The sequence below is a fragment of the Mesoplodon densirostris genome, chromosome 19, assembly GCF_025265405.1.
Source record: "Mesoplodon densirostris isolate mMesDen1 chromosome 19, mMesDen1 primary haplotype, whole genome shotgun sequence".
In the NCBI taxonomy this organism is placed as follows: Eukaryota; Metazoa; Chordata; class Mammalia; order Artiodactyla; family Ziphiidae; genus Mesoplodon; species Mesoplodon densirostris.
The window spans coordinates 14,114,389-14,133,117 of NC_082679.1; the positions used below are offsets into that span (position 1 = coordinate 14,114,389).

General features: G+C 48.9%; 1 protein-coding gene across 2 annotated transcripts in view; it reads right to left on the minus strand.

Moving 5' to 3' along the window:
* Positions 1-8,066: 8,066 nt before the first annotated feature.
* Positions 8,067-18,729, minus strand: part of CATSPERG (cation channel sperm associated auxiliary subunit gamma) — a 42,382-nt gene continuing 31,719 nt past the window's right edge. For both annotated transcript variants that reach the window (XM_060085520.1, XM_060085521.1), the window contains 15 exons: positions 18,042-18,200; positions 17,843-17,955; positions 16,871-17,084; positions 16,470-16,532; positions 16,181-16,367; positions 15,978-16,096; positions 15,755-15,835; positions 15,611-15,667; positions 10,928-11,084; positions 10,683-10,746; positions 10,438-10,533; positions 10,078-10,167; positions 8,807-8,899; positions 8,618-8,717; positions 8,067-8,533 (listed from right to left, as the gene is read on the minus strand). In XM_060085520.1, the coding sequence (XP_059941503.1) occupies positions 8,249-8,533; positions 8,618-8,717; positions 8,807-8,899; positions 10,078-10,167; positions 10,438-10,533; positions 10,683-10,746; positions 10,928-11,084; positions 15,611-15,667; positions 15,755-15,835; positions 15,978-16,096; positions 16,181-16,367; positions 16,470-16,532; positions 16,871-17,084; positions 17,843-17,955; positions 18,042-18,200 (1,878 nt within the window). In that variant the 3' untranslated portion in view covers positions 8,067-8,248. The remainder of the gene's footprint in view (positions 8,534-8,617; positions 8,718-8,806; positions 8,900-10,077; positions 10,168-10,437; positions 10,534-10,682; positions 10,747-10,927; positions 11,085-15,610; positions 15,668-15,754; positions 15,836-15,977; positions 16,097-16,180; positions 16,368-16,469; positions 16,533-16,870; positions 17,085-17,842; positions 17,956-18,041; positions 18,201-18,729) is intronic.

Sequence of the window (18,729 nt, forward strand, 5' to 3'; positions counted from 1 at the left end):
AGTCGCCACCTGCCCTAACTGAAAATGGCAGCGGTCGCAACGCCTCCCCGCCTAGCTTCAGCCTGGGCGTTCGAGATGCTACGTTTCTGTATTGGAGATTACACCCGCGTGGCAGCTTTTCTAAACCGAGAGATGGCGGTGGTGGAGCCATTCGGATAGCTGTGTTATTCTTCCCATGTCACAGACAGGCTTTGAGAGGCTGGGTAAACCTCCAAGAGACTAACGGCTGAGATTTGACCTTAGGTCTTTAACTCTAGTCTCTCAGTTCATCCTTCCACACTTTCTCCGAGCTTGTACGAATACGCACAAACTTTACAAAAATCATCCAGTCTTAATGACTTTAAATGCCACCATATATGCGGAGGATTCCCAATTTTTTTTATCCCTACCCCTGATTCTTCCATTTATATCACACCCGCCTATTTAACATCTCCACTTTTTCTCAATTCTCTTGTCTCCATCATTTAGAATGTCGGCTCCATGAGAGAAGGGATATTTATCGGTTTTCTTTACTGCTGTTTTCCCAGCACGAGGTAGACAGTCAATGAATATTTGTTGAATGAGTGAATGAGTGGGTGTGTAAACAAGTTGTGTCTTCCGCAGCCCCACCCCCCAAGCTGCACCGGTGGCTTGCGGAGATCTTAATTCCCCCACCAGGAATTGAACCCTGGGGCCATAGCAGTGAAAGCCCAGAGTCCTAACCACTGGACCGCCAGGGAATTCCGAAGTTGTGACTTTAAAAAAAGTTTTTAAAGAAAAACTGCATCGTACTATACATATTTTCTAAAAAGCACAGTGGTTTTTAGCAATACACTAAAGACATCTCTGGAGATCAGTGGGCATATTTCTGACACTTTAACAAAAACGGCTGCATAATATCCCACAGTGTGAATATACAATTCATGTAAGGGTGCCCATTTTGATGTTTGTGTTATTTTTGTTTACTTGTTTGCCACTTCTAACAATGCTGCAGTAAAGATCCTTAAGGTGAGGGGAGGGGGAATTGGAGGAAGGTGGTCAAAAGGTACAAATTTCCAGTTATAGGATAAATAATTGGGATGTAATGTACAACTTGATGACTACAGCTAACTCTGCTGTATGATATATAGGGAAGTTGATAAGAGAGTACATCTTATGAGTTCTCATCACGAGAAATTTTTTGCCTTTTTTCTTTCTTTTTATTGTATCTATATGAGAGATGGATTTAAGCTGGACCTATTGTGGTAATCGCTTCACATTAACTGCAAATCAAACCATCATGCTTAAACTTACAGTGACGTATGTTAATTATTTCTCAGTAAAACTGGGGGGGGGGGGGTGTAAAAAAATCCTTAAATGCATTTCTTTGAATACAGTTGTTTTATTTCTAAGGGACAGATCATAGGAATTAAGATTACTGAGTTGAGATAAGCATATTTTTTCATTTTAATAGACATCATAAGATTGCTTTCCAAAGTTGTAGCAGTTCACAGTTCCACCAGCAATAAAAGTGCTGACAGCATCACTGCTGCTGGGCTATATAACTTCTGCTTTTTCCTTTTACCAGTCTGACAGGGGACAAGCACTAATTTTTTTGTAGCTTTAGTTTGGATTTCTGTACTAATGAGGTTGAGCATCCTTTCCTGTGTTTATTGAACATTTGGATTTCCTCTTCTCTGAAATTTTCTGTGGGGTTATTGCATTTTTCTATAAATTTTTAGGTACTAGTGCATATTGGAGATAAAACGTTTTATCATATATGTTGCAACTATTTTCTTTGGTCTAGTGTTTATTTTCTAAATATATATACATATATACATTTATAATTTATTTATTCATCTTTTGCCATGCAAAATTTTAATTTGTACATAGTCAAATTTATGTAACTTTCCCTTTCCCTCTTGCTTAGGAATTCTCCCCATGCCAAAGTAAAACAAATAGTCTCCAAAACTTTTTGGTAAAGTATCTGTGTTTTTCCACATGTAATTTTTATTATTAATCTTGAATTAATTTTTGCATATGGTGTGAAGTAGTGATCTAAATTCGATTTTATCCTCACAGTCAATTTTTTCAGAAACATTTATTAAACTCTCACCAAAGTGAAAAACATTTGTATCATATTAAATCTCTTCAATAATCAGACAAGTTTTAAGTCATCTATTGTATTCTACTGGTCTATATCTATTCTTGGTAAATACCATACTGTTTTTTTTTAATATATATTTTTTTAATTTTTATTTTTGGCTGCATTGGGTCTTAGTTGCCACATGCGGACTCCAGAGTGCGTTCGCTCTGTAGTTGTGGCATGCAGTCTCTCTAGTTGTGGTTCACGTGCTCAGTAGTTGCAGCGTGTGGGCTTAGCTGCCCCACAGCATGCGGGATCTTAGTTACCAGATCAGGGATCGAACCTGCATCCCCTGCATTGGAAGGCAGATTTTTTAACCACTGGACCACCAAGGAAGTCCCCATACTGTTTTTAAATATTTATTCTTGGTAAATACCATACGGTTTTTAATATACATTTTATATACATATATATTTATATATTTTATGTTGAGGTGAAATGGAAATAAAATTAATCATCCTAAAGTGAACAATTCAGTGGCATTTATTACATCCACACTGTTGTGCAAATACCACCTCTATCTACCTCCAAAACATCTTCATCATCACAGAAGGAAACCCATTCCCCTTAAGCTGTTGCCTTACATTCCTTCCTTTTTCCTCGCCCCTAGTAACCACCAATCTGCATTCGGTCTCTGTGTATTTACCTATTCTGGGTATTTTATATAAATGGTATCATAAAATATGTGACCTTAGACGTCTGGCTCCTTTCACTTAGCATATTGGTTTTGAGGTTCATAGATGTTACAGAGTATTTCAGTACTTCATGCCTTCTTATGGCTGAATACTATTGTATTATTTTATGGATATACATTTGTTTATTCATCCACTGATGGACAGTTGGGCTGTTTTCACCTTTTGGTTTTGTGAATACTGCTGATAAGAACATGCATGTACATGTACTTGTTGGAGAATATGTTTTCAATTATTCTGGGTAATATACCCTGGAGTGGAACTGCTGAATGATACAGTAATTCTATGTTCAACCTTTTGAGGAATGACCAAACTGTTTTCCATGACATCTGAACAATTTTACATTCCCACCAGCAATACACAAGGATTCCAGTTTCTCTACATCCTTGCCAACACTTGTATTTGTTGTTGTTTTTTAATTATTATAGCTATCCTAATGTATGTGAAGTGATATCTCACTGTGGTTTTGACTTGCACTTCCCTGATAACTAATGATGTTGAACAATCTTTTCATGTGCTTACTGGTTATTTTACATATCTGTTTTGGAGAAATGTCTGTTCAAGTCCTTTGCCATTTTAAATTGAGTTGCCTGTGGTTTTTTGTTGTTGAGTTATAGGAGTTCTTCATTTTCTATATACTAGTCTTTATCAGATATATGATTTACAAATATTTTCTCCCACTCTATGGGTTGGCTTTTCATTCTCTTCATGGTATCCTTTGATTCACAAAAGTTTTTAATTCTGATGAGGTTCAATTTATCTGTTTTTTCTTTTGTTGCCTGTACTTTTGGTATCATAGTTAAGAAATCACTGACAAATCAAAGGTCAAGATTTTCCCCTATGTTTTAACTTTTTTTTTTTTTTTTTTGGCCACCCTGCGTGACTTGTGGGATCTTAGTTCCCTGACAGGGATTGAACCTGGGCCCATGGCAGTGAAAGTGCTGAGTCTTAAGCACTGGACCACCAGGGAATTCCCAGTATAGTTTTCACCCTAAATTTAGGAATCTGATCTGGTTTTGGTTAATTTTTGTACACGGTATAAAGGTAAGGGTCCAACTTCTTCTTTTGCATGTGGACATCCAGTTTTCCCAGTACCATTTGTTGTTAAGAGTGTCCCTTCTCCTTGCATGGTCTTGGCACCTGGTTAAAAATCAGTTGACTATATATGTGAGGGTTTATTCGGAGCTCTCTATTCTGTTACATTGGTCTGTATGTCTGTCTTTATGCCAGCAAGACACTGTTTTGATTACTGCAGCTTTACAGTTTTGAAATTAGAAAGTATGAGTCCTCCAACTTTGTTCTTCTGTTTCAAGATAGTGTTGGCTATTTGGAGTTCCATATGAGTTTTAGGATATGTATGCACAATTGCCATTGGGATTTTGATAGAGATTGCACTGAATCTCTATTTCACTTTGGGTCATGTTATGGGCTAAATGGTGTTCCCCTAAAACGTATATGTTGAAGCCCGAACCCCCAGTACCTCAGAACAGGACTGTATTTGGAGATAGGGCCTTTTAAAAGGTGATTACTTTCTCTTTCTTTCTTTCTTTCTGCCGCTCCCCACGTGTGGCATGTGGGAGCTTAGTTCCCCAACCAGGGATCAATCCTGCGCCCCCTGCAGTGGAAGCGTGGAGTCAACCACTGGACCTCCAGGGAAGTCTCCAAATGTGGTTACTTTAAAATGAGGCTCAGTGGGCCCTAATCCAATCTGAAAAGAGTCTTTATAAGAGGAGCACTTTGGACACACAAAGAGACACCAGTGATGTGACCACACAGAGGAAAGACCATGGGAACACCGCAAGAGGGCAGCCATCAGCAAGCCAAGAAGAGAGGCCTCAGAAACCAAACCTGCTGACACTGTGATCTTGAATTTCTGGCCAGAATTGTGAGAAAATAAATTTCTGTTGTTTAAGCTACCCAGTCTGTGATATTTCCTTATGGCAGCCCTAGCAAACTAATTCAGATAGTATTGTCGACAATATTAATTCATGAACATGGGATATTTTTCCATTTATTTAAGTCTTCTTTAATTTCTTTCAGCAATGTTTTGTAGCTTTCAGTATACAAGTCTTCTTCCTCCTTGCATAAATTTATTTTTTAAATAGGTATTTATTTATTTATTTATTTATTTGGCTGCGCCACATCTTAGTTGTGGCCCGCAGGATCTTTAGTTGCAGCATGCGGGATCTAACTCCCTGACCAAGGATCAAACCCGGGCCCCCTGCATTGGGAGTACAGAGTCTTAACTGCTGGACCACCAGGGAAGTCCCTATAAATTTATTCTTAAAACTTTTATTCTTTTTGTTGTTGCTGTTGTAAATAGGATTTGTTTTTTAAATTTCCTTTTCAGATTATTCATTGCTGGTGTATAGAAATGCAACCGATTTTTGTGTGTTGATTTTGTGTACTGCAACTTTGCTGAATGCATTTATTAGCTCTAGTTTTTCATATGTGTGGACTCTACCTATAAAACTTTAATGAAAATGGCTTTGGCATTTAACTGCCATATGCCATATGCCATCTGTCTTTGTTTTTCTTGTTTATTTATTTATTTATTTTTGGCTGCGTTGGGTCTTCGTTGCTGCGCGTGGGCTTTCTCTAGTTGCGGTGAGCGGGGGCTACTCTTTGTTGCAGTGCACATGCTTCTCATTGCGGTGGGTTTGCTGTGGAGCACGGGCTCTAGGCGTGTGGGCTCAGTAGTTGTGGCTCACGGGCTCTACAGCGTAGGCTCAGTAGTTGTGGCGCACAAGCTTAGCTGCTCTGTGGCATGTGGGATCTTCCCGGACCAGGTCTCGAACCGGTGTCCCCTGCATTAGCAGGCGGATTCCCAACCGCTGCGCCACCACGGAAGTCCCATCTGGCTTTGGTAATCAGGTAATGTGATAATCTTGCTCAAACAGTTTCCTTCTATTTCTATTTGACTTAGAATTAATGTAAGGAATGGATGTTGAATTTTATAAAAAGCTTTTTCAGGTACCTATTCATGTAATCATACATGTTTGCACACCTGAGTCTCTGTTTCTTCATCTATGAAATGGGGACAATGATAGAATTTTCCTGATAGAACATCATGAAGATTACTTGATAATCTAAGAAAAGGGATCTGCTATGGACTGAAAGTTTGTGTTCCCCACAAACTCCTATGTTGAAACCTAACTCCCAATGTAATGGTATCAGGAGGCAATAGTCTGTGAGGGCAGAACCCTCATATTTGAGATTAATGTCCTTATAAAAGAGACCTCAGTTTCCTTCCTCATCCCTTCTATCATGTGAGGACACAGTAAAAACATGGTCATCTATGAACCAGGAAGCAGGTTCTCACCAGACACCGAATCTGCCAGCACCTTGATCTTAGACTTCCCAGCCTCCAGAACTCTGAGAAATTTCTGTTGTTTGTAAGCCACCCAGTCTATGGTCTTCCGTTACAGCAGCCTGAATGGACTTAGGTCAAAACAGGATGTTGAGCTTCCCTGGCGGCGCAGTGGTTGAGAGTCTGCCTGCCGATGCAGGGACACGGGTTCGTGTCCCGGTCCGGGAAGATCCCACATGCCGCAGAGTGGCTGGGCCCGTGAGCCATGGCCGCTGAGCCTGCGTGTCCAGAGCCTGTGCTCCACAAGGGGAGAGGCCACAACAGTGAGAGGCCTGCGTACCACAAAAAAAAAACAAAAAACAAAAAATACAAAAAACCCAGGATGTTATCTCATCACATTCTCCTTAATCGCATCAATGCAATGAAGTTTGCTGATAGATGTATCTGTACCACTGACTGTTGTGCATATTGCTTGGCCATCGCTGACCTCCCTCCTGAGCCCCAGACCTGGGGTTCCCACAGCCTCCTGGACAGGCTCCTCTAGAAGTCTGTCAGACCTCCCACACCAACCATGACCCCAAATGGCCTTAGCGTCTCCCCCAAACCTGTTCCTTCTCCCCAGTCCTCATCTCAGGGACAGCCTCTTTGTCCCCCAGTCCCCAGGGCAGAGGCCTGGGCCTTTTCCTAAACGCCCCCCTTGCTCCCACTCCTTCCAGGGCCTGTCAGCTTCACAGCCTGTTCACTAGGCCTCCTAAGCATCCCTCCCGCCTGTCCCTTCTTCCCCTTCCCACTCCAGGCTTCGGTCCAACACCATCCCCTCCTGCCCAGGTCCCTGGCCTACTCCTCGAGTCCTGAGCCATCCTTCACAGGGCAGCCAGAGCATCTTTCTACATCTGACCATGTCCTTCAGCTTCTCAGCTTGAATGCTCTTCTGATAATTCCTAAGCTCTGTAATGTGACCTCAGTGGCCTTGCCTGCTCTAGAGCTATGCTGCCTCATCACGGACAAGCTGGTCCAACTGTCTGCCCTGGTGTCCCCTCAGAGGGTGTGTCCCCTGGGCCTCTGCTTCTACAGTGAAGGAATGGAGGGGGTGATCAGAGGACCTGCATAGTCCCTTCACCCAAGACCTCTGGGGAGGGGCTGGAGTTGAGCCTATTGGGAGGACAGGGAGTGGAGTACAAAGGCACATTTGCTTTTTGCCTTTCGGTCTGTCCTTTTCCCCTTCTTGACATACATGTTCCTTACAAGAGTTGCCCTTCCCCACACATAAGCAAGAGATTAGGGAGGGATTGACAACCCTCAGCTCCAGGGGTCGTCTCTACCCAATCAAGGTCCCATCTGTCTGGCAGAGTGAGTGGTAAAGTAGTGAGCTTATGACCCAACCCCACCCAATCAGAGTGACTGACAGGACTTTTGCCTGGGAATGTTGGACTTCAGCTCCTTTTTTCTCTGGACAGTAAAACATGTGGATGTGCAGCCTCAGACGGTGAAGTGGGCTGGCCTGAGGTCAGAGACCACCCTCAGAGAAGGGCAGAGCAGGGGAAGGTAGAGAAATGGAGCCAGAATCCTATGGACATTGAGGACTTCTGGATCAAACTGTACCTGAAGCCTATATTAACAAAGTCCATAAGTTACCATTTCCATATGGACCACTGAGTGAAATTTTTGCTACTTGCAACCAAAACAAAAATTCTAACCTCTCCAGAGCCCCCTCCTTAAGATAGACACTAGATACATGTTGCCATTCAAAATATTTAACAACTAGTATTAAACCTGGGCACTGAACAGTCAGAACAGACTGCAGGTCATAGCAATGGGCCTGGGTCATGGAGGACCCTGTTGGACTGTAGGAAGGTCAGGGGCCCTCTGGGGAGGGGCTGAGTAGGCAGGCACACAGAGAAGCCACTATTTACCAGCTTGGCACAGAAGGATTTTGATATTTTAATAACGTATGTGGCTGAGTGGTACAAACTAATTGAACATGAGTCCTTACAAGGTCCCACAGCTGGTGCTGAAATGCGAAGTGAAAATTCAAGCGAAACAGGGAGAAAGGCCTGGGATGAGCGAGCGACAGGTTGCATGTTCAAAATGGCCCAGGAAACGAGGGATGAGGGTGGGTGGCAGTTGGGGCAGGTAAGAGGCTCAGGATATTGACTTCTTCCTCAAGGTTTCCTTAGTGTCAGTCTTATTCTCCTCTGCCACCTTGGAGACAACTCTGTAGATGCCCCAAGAGCTCTCCTCAGATTTGGTCCCAGAGGTGTTGCTGAAGGCCCTGGTGTCGGAGGCCATACTGTAGGTGTAAGATTCCCAGGCGATGACGCTGTGGATCTTCCAGCAGAGGACGTTGCAGACCTTCACCACATAGGGCGACAGGAGGCAGGAGATGACGTAGAGGATCACCAGACCAACAAACAGGCTGGCTGACACCTGCAGGCACCACACAACTGGCCTGGGTGGGCAGCCTGGGGGCCCCCATCCACGCAGCAGGGCAGCTCCAGGGTAGCCACTCACCTTGAGGATGAGGAAGGCCCGCCTGGCACTGAGTGGGAGCCCGTGGATGTGCAGCGGGAAGGTGAGCTGGTAGTCGCAGTATGTGCTCTTGTCCACACCTCTGTTGGGGGATGGGGTTCAGGATTGGGGGAGGAGGTGGTCACCCCACAGGAAGCCCCCGACCCCACCTGGGCCATGTGTCTGGCTCACCTATTGCTCACCAACACCTTGAAGAAGAACTCGGAGGCAAAGATGCTGTGCGGAATGGTGTCATGGCATGGGGAGTTCTCCATACAGAGCCACCTGGGGGCCCAAGTTCAGGCACTTGTAGTACAAATCATGCCTAGCACGTGCCAATCCCTGACCTTCCCCTCTACCCCACAGACTCTGGGTGAGTACTAACTAGGTGCAATCTCCTACCTTTCTCCCTGATTCACTCCTTCACCCACTTTAGCCAGTAAGGCTGACTGAACCCCTACCAGGTGACAGGCTGTTTGTTTACTCATTCATTTCCTCATGTCTTTACATCTCCAGCTGTCAATTCCTCTGTTACTATGCATTCATCTAGATTATGGATTGTATACTTATTATGTGCCACCTCCTCATTTATTCTTTGCTACCTTTATTCCTTCATCCCACAAATGAATCTGGAGCAGCTACTAGGTACAAAGTCACATCTTCATTCATATATTCAATAAACGCAGGTTGAATACTGAATAGGTGCAAGTTGGCTACTTTGTTCATTCATTCACTTCCTTCATTTGGTCATGGCATCATTTTCTTTCTTTCATTATTGTTATTTCTTTCATTATTATAGGGCCAGTTATTGAGGCCCTATATGCTTTTTTTTTTTTGGCGGTGCCTCGCAGCTTGCGGGATCTTAGTTCCCCGACCAGGGATTGAACCCAGGCCCCCCCCAGCAGTGGAAGGACTGAGTCCTAACCACTGGACCACCAGAGAATTCCCCCTATACTAACTTATTCCTTCATTGTTTTATTCATTCATTAATACCTCCATTCAAATGTCAATAAGTGCCTACCATGGTTGAATTAACTTGTTCATTGTCTCATTCAACAAATACTATGTTGTCTATTCTGGACCTGGACTATAAGGGAGACAGACCCCACAGGAGACAGTGACAGCTCAGAGGGGTAAGGGCTGGGAAGGAGGAAGCACAGGCAGAGGGGTCAGGGTGAGAATGGGGAACGTACAAGAGGACATGAGAGCAAAACTGTCCCATCTAGAACAGTCAGAAAAGTCCTCCTGGATGAAGTGGCATCTGAACTAAAGCCTGAAGAAAGATTAAGAGGGACCAGTCCTGCAGACAGAGGGTCCAGCTTGTGTAGAGATCAGTCTCATTTGAGGACCGCAAAGGCAGTCAGTGTAGCTTGAGGACCAGGGGGTCTCCCAGAGGCAGAAGGGATGGACAGGCCCGACAGACTGTGGGGGAGAAGGGGGCGTGCAGTCGGCCTGGCACTCACTCAATGCCTAAACTGTTGTGGGACAATATGTTGAAGGCTGAGTCCTCGGTGGTCGTTGTGTTTCTTGTGGTCCAGATGAGGCTGCCAGTCCTGTGCAGGAAGGGGTAACCTCAGTGGGGCCGGGGCCTCAGCGGGCAGAGGCCCCAGAGGGAGAGGGGGCAGTGGGGGGGATTGGGTGAGCGGAGCCTCCTGCCGTGGGCGGGGCCGAGTATGGGGGATGCCAGGAGCCTGGGCTGTGGGCGGGGCCTGAGACACCAAGATGGGCGGGGTTTGCAGCCCAGGGTTGGTCTGCGGCTGGGAAGATGGAGGGGCCTGCAGGGGAAGAAAGGCCGATTATGGGCCCGGTCCCACAGGGATTACTTGTCCAGGGGGCTGTTGAAGCGGTAGATATCCTCCTCGCTGTATTCCTTGATGGTGTCCAGGGTGGGCCCGCCGCCCACCACCTTCAGCACGTAGCTGCCGGGAGCAGAGATGCGCATGGACTGTCCGGAGTCCTGCATCACCTCTACCCGCCCCACCCCCACTTCCTCCCTCCCCTTCCTCCCCCCCCCACCCCCGACTCCCCATCTCACTCCTGTCAGCCGCTGGCTTGGCCACGACTTTACCTTCCCTGAAAACTGCCAGAATCTCCCGTCACCAAATCTTGGATCAAGAAGAATGGGTAGAAGACTGTGGGGTCGGAGGAGATGAGGCGGGGAGGAGACATTAGCTCGGAAGTGGAGGATGGAGAGGGGAACAAGGAAGAGCAGAGGGTGCTGGGGCAGTGAGCGGGCGGGGAGGAAAGGCCTGGGAGGGCAAAGTAGTGGGGGCAGAGGACACTGAACATGAGAGGAGGGGGCTGGACACGCACTGTCGCGGAAGAGGAAACAGGGCATCTCGGGGTCGACGTGCACGCAGTCAAAGTAGTGTTTGTTCTGCAGGCGGTTGTACTCCAGCGTGTAGGTGATGTCAAAGGCAAGGCGCTTGCCTGGGGGGCAGCCGATAAGCACCGGCACCATCAGGTTGCCCTGAATGGGAGGAGAAAAGCCTGGCTCTAGGGGTGGGGCAGGGAAGACACCCCTCCTCCCACACACACCACCCCTCCCTACCAGGCTCACCCTCACCAGAGGGCAAGGTGATTATTATTATGATCGTTAAAACAATAATAACTGCAAACACTTAAGTAGCTCTTACTATGCACAAGGCACTGAGGAATGGTCTCAGTGCTTTACATATTCAAATTTATTTAATCCTCAAAACAACCTTGTATGATATAGACCATTAATATCTTCCATTTTAGAGATGGCAAAAGTGAAGCACAGAGACGTCAAGTCACTTATTAATTATCCAAAGCCACACAGCTGGTAAGTGGTAGAGCTGGGATTCATACTGAGACAGGTTGCTTCCAACTGCCTCCAGAATAAGACATACAAAACCACTAACACCTACACCTATGAAGCAGGACTTTCAAGGTTGAGGGAATTCCCTGGCAGTTCAGTGGCTGGGACTCCGGGTTTTCACTGTCACGACTCCAGGTTCACTCCCTGGTTGAGGAACTAAGATCCCGCAAGCCTCGCAGCATGGCAAAAAAATTAATTTTTTAAAATAAAATAAAAGGGGCTTCCCTGGTGGCGGAGTGGTTGAGAGTCCGCCTGCCGATGCAGGGACACGGGTTCGTGTCCCGGTCCGGGAAGATCCCACATGCCGCGGAGCGGCTGGGCCCGTGAGCCATGGCCGCTGAGCCTGCGTGTCCGGAGCCTGTGCTCCGCAGCGGGAGAGGCCACAACAGTGAGAGGCCCGTGTACCACAAAAAAAATAAAATAAAATAAAATAAAAATAAAATAAAATAAAATAAAGGGCTGAGGTTGAGACTGAATTCTCAGACAGTAGAGCTGGGGGAAACATGGGGTATATGAGGGAAGGAGAGCCCAGGATGGGGGTTAGGGATCTGGGAACTCCCATGACATTGTCATTGGGAATGAAAGGCTTCTGGCCCATTCTGGGGGTAGGGCCCAAGGATTTCACCCAATTGTCAAAAGGACATGGACATCTGGAGACTGTGGCCTGGGCTTGATATCTACTGTGGAGAGGCGTCGTGGCCACAGATTAAGCAATTCCCATGCTCGCCTGAGCCAAAGACTTTACACCTATCAGCCACTGAATCACTGGGAGGTCTAATGGGTGTCTCAGATTCAACCTATCCACAGACCACCTCTGTTTATGGCACCTCATCCCTGCAAGTTCAGGCTAAAAAGCCTTGGCCTCATCCTGGAAACCTCTCCTTCTCTCACCCCACATGCAGTCCATCCAGAAATCCTGTTGTCTCTAAGCTTCAAAATAGAGCTATTCTCTTCCCCAAACCCCCAACCCCTCCGCTCCACCCTGGCTGGCCCATTTCCTCCCTGCTCCCGCCCCTCCCCCCAGGCTGTCCCCCACATGCAGCCAGAGGGACTCTGTGAACACCTGAGTTGCTCCTCTGCTCAGATGCCTCCCATGTGACCAGCCCATCACCGCCTTGACCTCATCTCTCTCCATGGTCCTCCTTGCTAGCCCTGATCCAGCCATGCCTGCTCCCCACTGTTCCTTTAGTCTAACACATGAAACGGATTCCTGCCTCCAGGCCTCTGCCGTCTGTCCCCTCTCGCTGACATGCTTTCCGGCACGTAACTGCATGCTCACTTCCTCCCCGCCTTCAAGTCTTTGCTCAAATGTTTCCTCCTTGGCAGGTCTTCCCTGAACCATCCTATGGAAAATGCTAACCTACCCCAGGCCCCTTGCTCGCTACTTTTTCTCCTAGCACTCATTGCCCTTAACATACAATATCTTTTATGTCTCTTGCTTATTATCTGACTCTCTGTTCTGGGTTGAATTGTGTGTCCCAAAAAGATATTAGGACCAGGGAAGTCCTAATTCCCTGGTACCTGCCCATGTGACCTAATTTGGAAGAGGGTCTTTACAGATGTAATCAAGTTAAGATGAGGTCACACTGGATTAGGCTGGACCCTAGTCCAATGACCAGTGTCCTTATAAGAAGAGGGAAATTTGGACACAGACACATAGGGAGGAGGCCTTGTGAAGATGGAGACAGAGATTGGAGTGATGCATCTACAAGCCAAGGAATGTCAGGGGCTGTCAACCACCACCAGAAGCTAGGAGAGAGCACAGAACAGATTCTCCCTCAGAACCTGCAGAGGGAATCAGTCCCAATTTTGGACTTCTGACCACCATAACTGGGAGAGAATAAATTTCCCAGTCTGTGGCAATTTGTTATGGCAGGCTAGGAAACAAATACACTCCCACCCCCACTAGGACATCAGCTTCATAAGGTCAGGATTTCTGTTTTGTTCACTGCTGTAACTCCAGCACCTAAAAAAACAACGCTGGCATGTAATAGGATGTAATAGGTACCCAATAAGTATTGGTTGAATGAATGAATAAGCTTTAGGGCTCAGGGAGTGAAATCTGTTCCTGGTCTGTCCTCTTGATCCCAGTCCCAGCCCCATTCTCCTCTGTGGGCTGTCTCGGAGCTGGCCTGTTGAGAGATGCCCCAAGCCTTGAGCATGTATTATGTGTAAATTTATTTCTTCCTTCCTTCATCCAACATATTTACAGATTGAGAACCCACTATTTATCAAATTAGTTCCAGTTCCCATTTTTTTCCAGGATGAGGAGCCAGAGACAGCCTCCGAGCCTTCCAAATACATATACCTCCTGATCTGGTAATGTGGGGGAGGGGAAAGAGAGGGACAAGAAACCCGAAAGGCCCCAGCCTGAGGATACAGAGAAAGAGAAGTCAGACTACATCCCAACTTCAGCACCTCTGTTCCTTTGTCTGTTAAAAAAATAATAATAATAATAATTGACTTTTAAAAAACTGAATCTTTAGGTGGGTATCATGGTTAGATAGATAGATAGATAAAGTAGATATATACAGGGATACACACACACACACACACACATATATATAGTGAAAATTTCCCTTCCATTCCCATCCTCCAACTGTCCTGCCTTTTCCCTATTCCACGCGTAGGGAACCGTTATGAATACTTTCTGGCCCAATTCCCCAGAGTTTCTTCATGCAAATAAAAGCACACATGAATATGTTCTCAATTAACCTCTTTCGTGCTAACGTTTTGTATATGCTGTTCCATTTCCTGCTTTTCTCTTTTAAGAATAAAATACACCTTGGAGACTATTCCACATCAGTATGTGGAAATATTTGTCCCCCCGCCCCCCCTTTTCTTGGGGGGTGGTGCGGTGCGGCTTGCAGGATCGTAGTTCCCTGACCAGGGATTGAACCCAGGCCATGGCAGTGAAAGCACTGAGTCCTAAACACTGGACCGCCAGGGAATTCTGGCCCCCCTGCCCCGCCCTTTTTAAATAGTTGCATAGTTTTCCATTTCCGGGAAGATCCCACATGCCGTGGAGCGGCTGGGCCCGTGAGCCATGGCCACTGAGCCTGTGCGTCCGGAGCCTGTGCTCCGCGACGGGAGAGGCCACAACAGTGAGAGGCCTGCGTACCGCAAAAAAAAAAAAAAAAAAAAAAAAAAAATGGAGATGTTAACTTTGACTTTCTGGGGTTAAGGTAAAGACAAAAATAATGTGTATCACTAAGGATAGAAGGAAATTGTTATTGGGCTGAGGTCAGTCACTCTTCCTTGAATTTGACCCCGAATATTCCATGTAATCCAAGGAGTTGGGAGCTGTTACAAGCACCACCACCCCCCCTTTTTTTTTTTTTTTTTTTTTGCGGTACGCGGGCCTCTCACTGTTGTGGCCTCTCCCGTTGTGGAGCACAGGCTCCGGATGCGCAGGCTCAGTGACCATGGCTCACGGGCCCAGCCGCTCCGCAGCATGTGAGATCCTCCTGGAGCGGGGCACAAACCTGTGTCCCCTGCATCGGCAGGCGGACTCTCAACCACTGCGCCACCAGGGAAGCCGGACAAGCCCTTTTTTTTAACTGCCCTGGGTCATACCAACCCAGGAGGAAGAAGCACCAGGGTTTGTCTCCTGGAGAGTGGGCAGGGAAGTGGGTGAGAACAAGGCTTCCTCTACCACTTATTAGCTCCCAGGGTTACTCTGAGCATTATGTCTGCATCTCTCTGAGCCTCAGCGTTTGCCTCTATGCAAAGGGGATACTGCATGTGTAAGCAAGTGAAGAACCAAGGACCCAAAGGCTTGAACAAGGCACATGTGAGCAGGCAAAGGAAGAGCGAGGTATGAAGGAAGGGCCAAGCTGGCCCACGTGCCGCCTTTGTGCCAATTGGAAAAAGAAGCCCTGTGTGGCAGATACTTTACGTTTCCCTGCAGAAAAGTATCAGAAGGAACATACAAGCTTGTGTGCAATCTACACGAAGCAGCCCTTTCTGAAAACACGAATGGATTAAAGGAGGGAGTGGGTGGCTGGGCGGGTGAATAATGAAAATGAACGAGAAAGAAGAAATTAAGAAGGCATTCAAGGGATTCCCAGAAGGAGCCCTCGGGTTCCGCCCTGTTAAGACTTGACCCAACCCTTTCCCTCCCAGCACAGGGCCCAGTACCCCAAGTCCAATACTTGCATGCGGGGCCCCTGGTGCGTGTTCTGGAAGCAGTGCCCGGACGAGCCCACCACCTGTGAGTAGGAGATGATGACTGGTGGACCCCACGGGCCCAGTCTTTTCCCTCATCCGCATCCCTCCCCTCCAGGCTTGGACCGCACCTTGACGAGCATGGAGGTTTTCATGAGGTGATGTCCACTAATGCCCTGATCAAAGCAAAACCTTTTATCACTGAGCGTAACCTGGGGGTGGGGGCAGAAATGAAGGGGTCAGCGGGCCAGCGGGAGGACCCAGGGACAGTTCAAATAACCGCGGGCTTCTAACAGGTCCACTGCCTCAGTAGCTCCGCCGTCACCTCAGCTCCTCCCCTCTACCTGGTCTCACCCAGAAAAGCACCGAGTTGCGATTAACAAGGACCTTCTCCTTCACCACCGCCTCTATGCAGCCCGGGTCGGCCAGCACCACAGCCAGGCCCACCTGGCTCTGCACCTGGAAAGAGGCGCCTGCTTGGAGCAGAGGGAGGGGTCAGGGCGCCGCACCCAACAGAAGCCCCGCCCCTCAGGCTCCACCCGGCCCCGCCCACAGACCGTGCAGGGGCTCCGGCTCCTGGGCGGTCAGGAAGACCGAGAAGCGGTAGCTGGTGCCCTTGTCCAGGAAGATGCGCTCGGGCAGCTCGTTCTCAGCCTTAAGGTCGTAGATCTTTTCGTAGCTGGCCATGTCAATGTGCACACTGCCCGCGCTCCGCCAGTTGCTGGCCAGGTAGAAGTAGTAATCCTGGGGGACGGGATGCGGGGCATAGACAGTGCCCGGACAGGGGGACGGTGAGGGGGGATCCGGGCTCGGCCCTCCCACCGATTCGCCACCCTCTCCACGCACCTGGTCCTGCTTCTTGTTCTTCCACCAGCGCCAGGTGGGGTCGTGCACCGGGTCCGCATATGGCTGCGGGGAACGCGGGCACCTTGAGGTGGGCCAAGGGGCGTGCCCAGGCAGGCAGTATCCTCCGAGCCCTTCCTAGCCTCAGTCGCAGCCCCTGACCCTGAAAGCGGCCCCAAGCCCCGCTTTTAGCCCGACCGCCACACCCCCAAAGCCATCCCCCCTGAGCCGTGCTCGACCCCCTCTCCAGCCCGCCTTAGCCTCGGACGCACCGAGGCGGCTCTGCTGTGCTCCGCCCTCCGCGGCGGTTATCCCGGCCACGCAGGCCTTGCCTTCTACTCCTCTGCGGTCCCGCTTCATACAAGACCCGGCCCGGATGGCCCCGGCCGCCGCCAGGCGCCCACCTTGTCGTACTTCGAGTGCAGCCAAAGCAGGTAGTAGACGAGGCCCTGATAGACAGCGAGCGAGTTGTCGCTGTGGAAGCCCCAGGGCTCCAAGACACGCGGCGGCTGCGCCCGGTAGCGCTCCTGGCGCGTGTAGATCTGCGGGTTGGGCAGGTCCAGCAGACGCATCACCGTGAAGGGGCAGAAGTTGGTGAAGGAGAGCGTCAGGTGGCTCCTGAGCGGTGGTAGTGGAGGACGGCGGGTGACTTTTCCGTGCGCGCACCAGGAGGCTCCGCAGGCCCCACCCCTGCGCTGCTGACTACCCAAGGCTAATCCATCCCTGCCCTTCCTCCTCAGCCTCAGCCCCTGGTGCCCCTGCACACGTTCGGCAGAGTCCTGGACCTCATCCTAGACTCGTCCCCACCGCCCCCCCCATGGTACTCAACCTCCAAAGGGTCCTCCCCCCTCCCCCAGCTGTCTCCCTGGGCTCCTCTGCAGGTGAGCAAAACGATCACTGCTGAACACAGTAAAATCTGACCATGGAGCCCCTCCCCTTAGTCCCATCGTGGTTCCCCAGGCCCCTCAAGATGAAGTCCAAGTTCCTCCCTGTGACCACCAGGCTCACCTTGTCCACCCCGCCACCACTGCACTCTAGCAGCACGGCACTCTCTCTCAGTTCTTTGATCAGCCAATCTCCTTTCCTCCCCGGGGCCTTGGCACACGTGGTTCCCCCTGTCTGGAACACCCTGCTCCACGCTATCACCTGGTCAATTCTTCCTCACCCTTTAGGTCACAGCTTATGCACCTCTTCCTCCTTGAAGCTCTCCCTGATGCACCCTGTCCCCAGGCTGGGTCAGACCCCTCCTTTGAGCCCAGTGGTTGTCACTGGGGATGGCTTGGTCTCCACCCTCCCCCACCCCCCACCCCGAATGGGAGCTTCCCACAGGCAGTGCCTAAGGCTCTGACTGCTGCTGTGGTCCAGCATCTTCTCACCCTTGCCGCTCCAAGAGGTAGTCGTTGCTGATCTGCTGATACATCAGAAGCTGCTCCACAGGCACAAGCCTCTTTACGAGCCTGCCCTGCTGGTTGTCTATAAGGTACACCAGCTGCAGCGAGAAGGCAGGGCCACATGAGCGGGTGTCAGCCACCCTGCAGTTTCCCCATGTCTCCCCCATAGCCCCCCGCTTAGCACCTGGTACAGTCTGTTGTCTTCGTAGAAGAGGGTGACCATGGTCTCATTGGGGGCGTAGAGAGAGGACTGCTGCATTACCTGTAGGCTGACGTGCACCTCCCAGCCCTTGGACGGGAACAGCTTGTACACCTGGTAGCTACCCTCCAGGAGGTACCAGATCTGGGGGTGAGACAGCCAGGTGTGTGTGTGTGTGAGGGCCATGGGCCCCGTGACCCTCACCTCTCGCTCTGCTGAGTGTGAGGGCCTCATTCCCTGAGGGGTGAAGCTTGGGAGCTCACCTCCAGCTGGGATCAGGTAAGCCATTTCTCTACTTCCCACACCCAAACACCTCTGCTTACAGCCCTCACTCGCCATGATAAATTTCTTCAGTGTTTTAGTCTGCTTGAGTTTCTATTACTTGCAATGTAACCATTCCTAATATATATATATACTCCCTGGAGGCCTGGGATCTGAGGAATGAGCCCTTGTTTTTCCTTCTCACTCTTTGCACCCTCCATGGTCTCACCATCCCCTTGGCCTCAGTTTCCCATCTCTGCACTATTGCCCACCGTCTCATCCCCCAACACATTTTGCTCTAGATCTCACCTCCTCCTTAGCTTCAACCTGGAGGATCCCCTCCAGCCTCCAGCATGTCCCCGCTCCATGTGGCCTCCTCTGTGAAGCCCTCGCTGACACACCCCCACCCCAG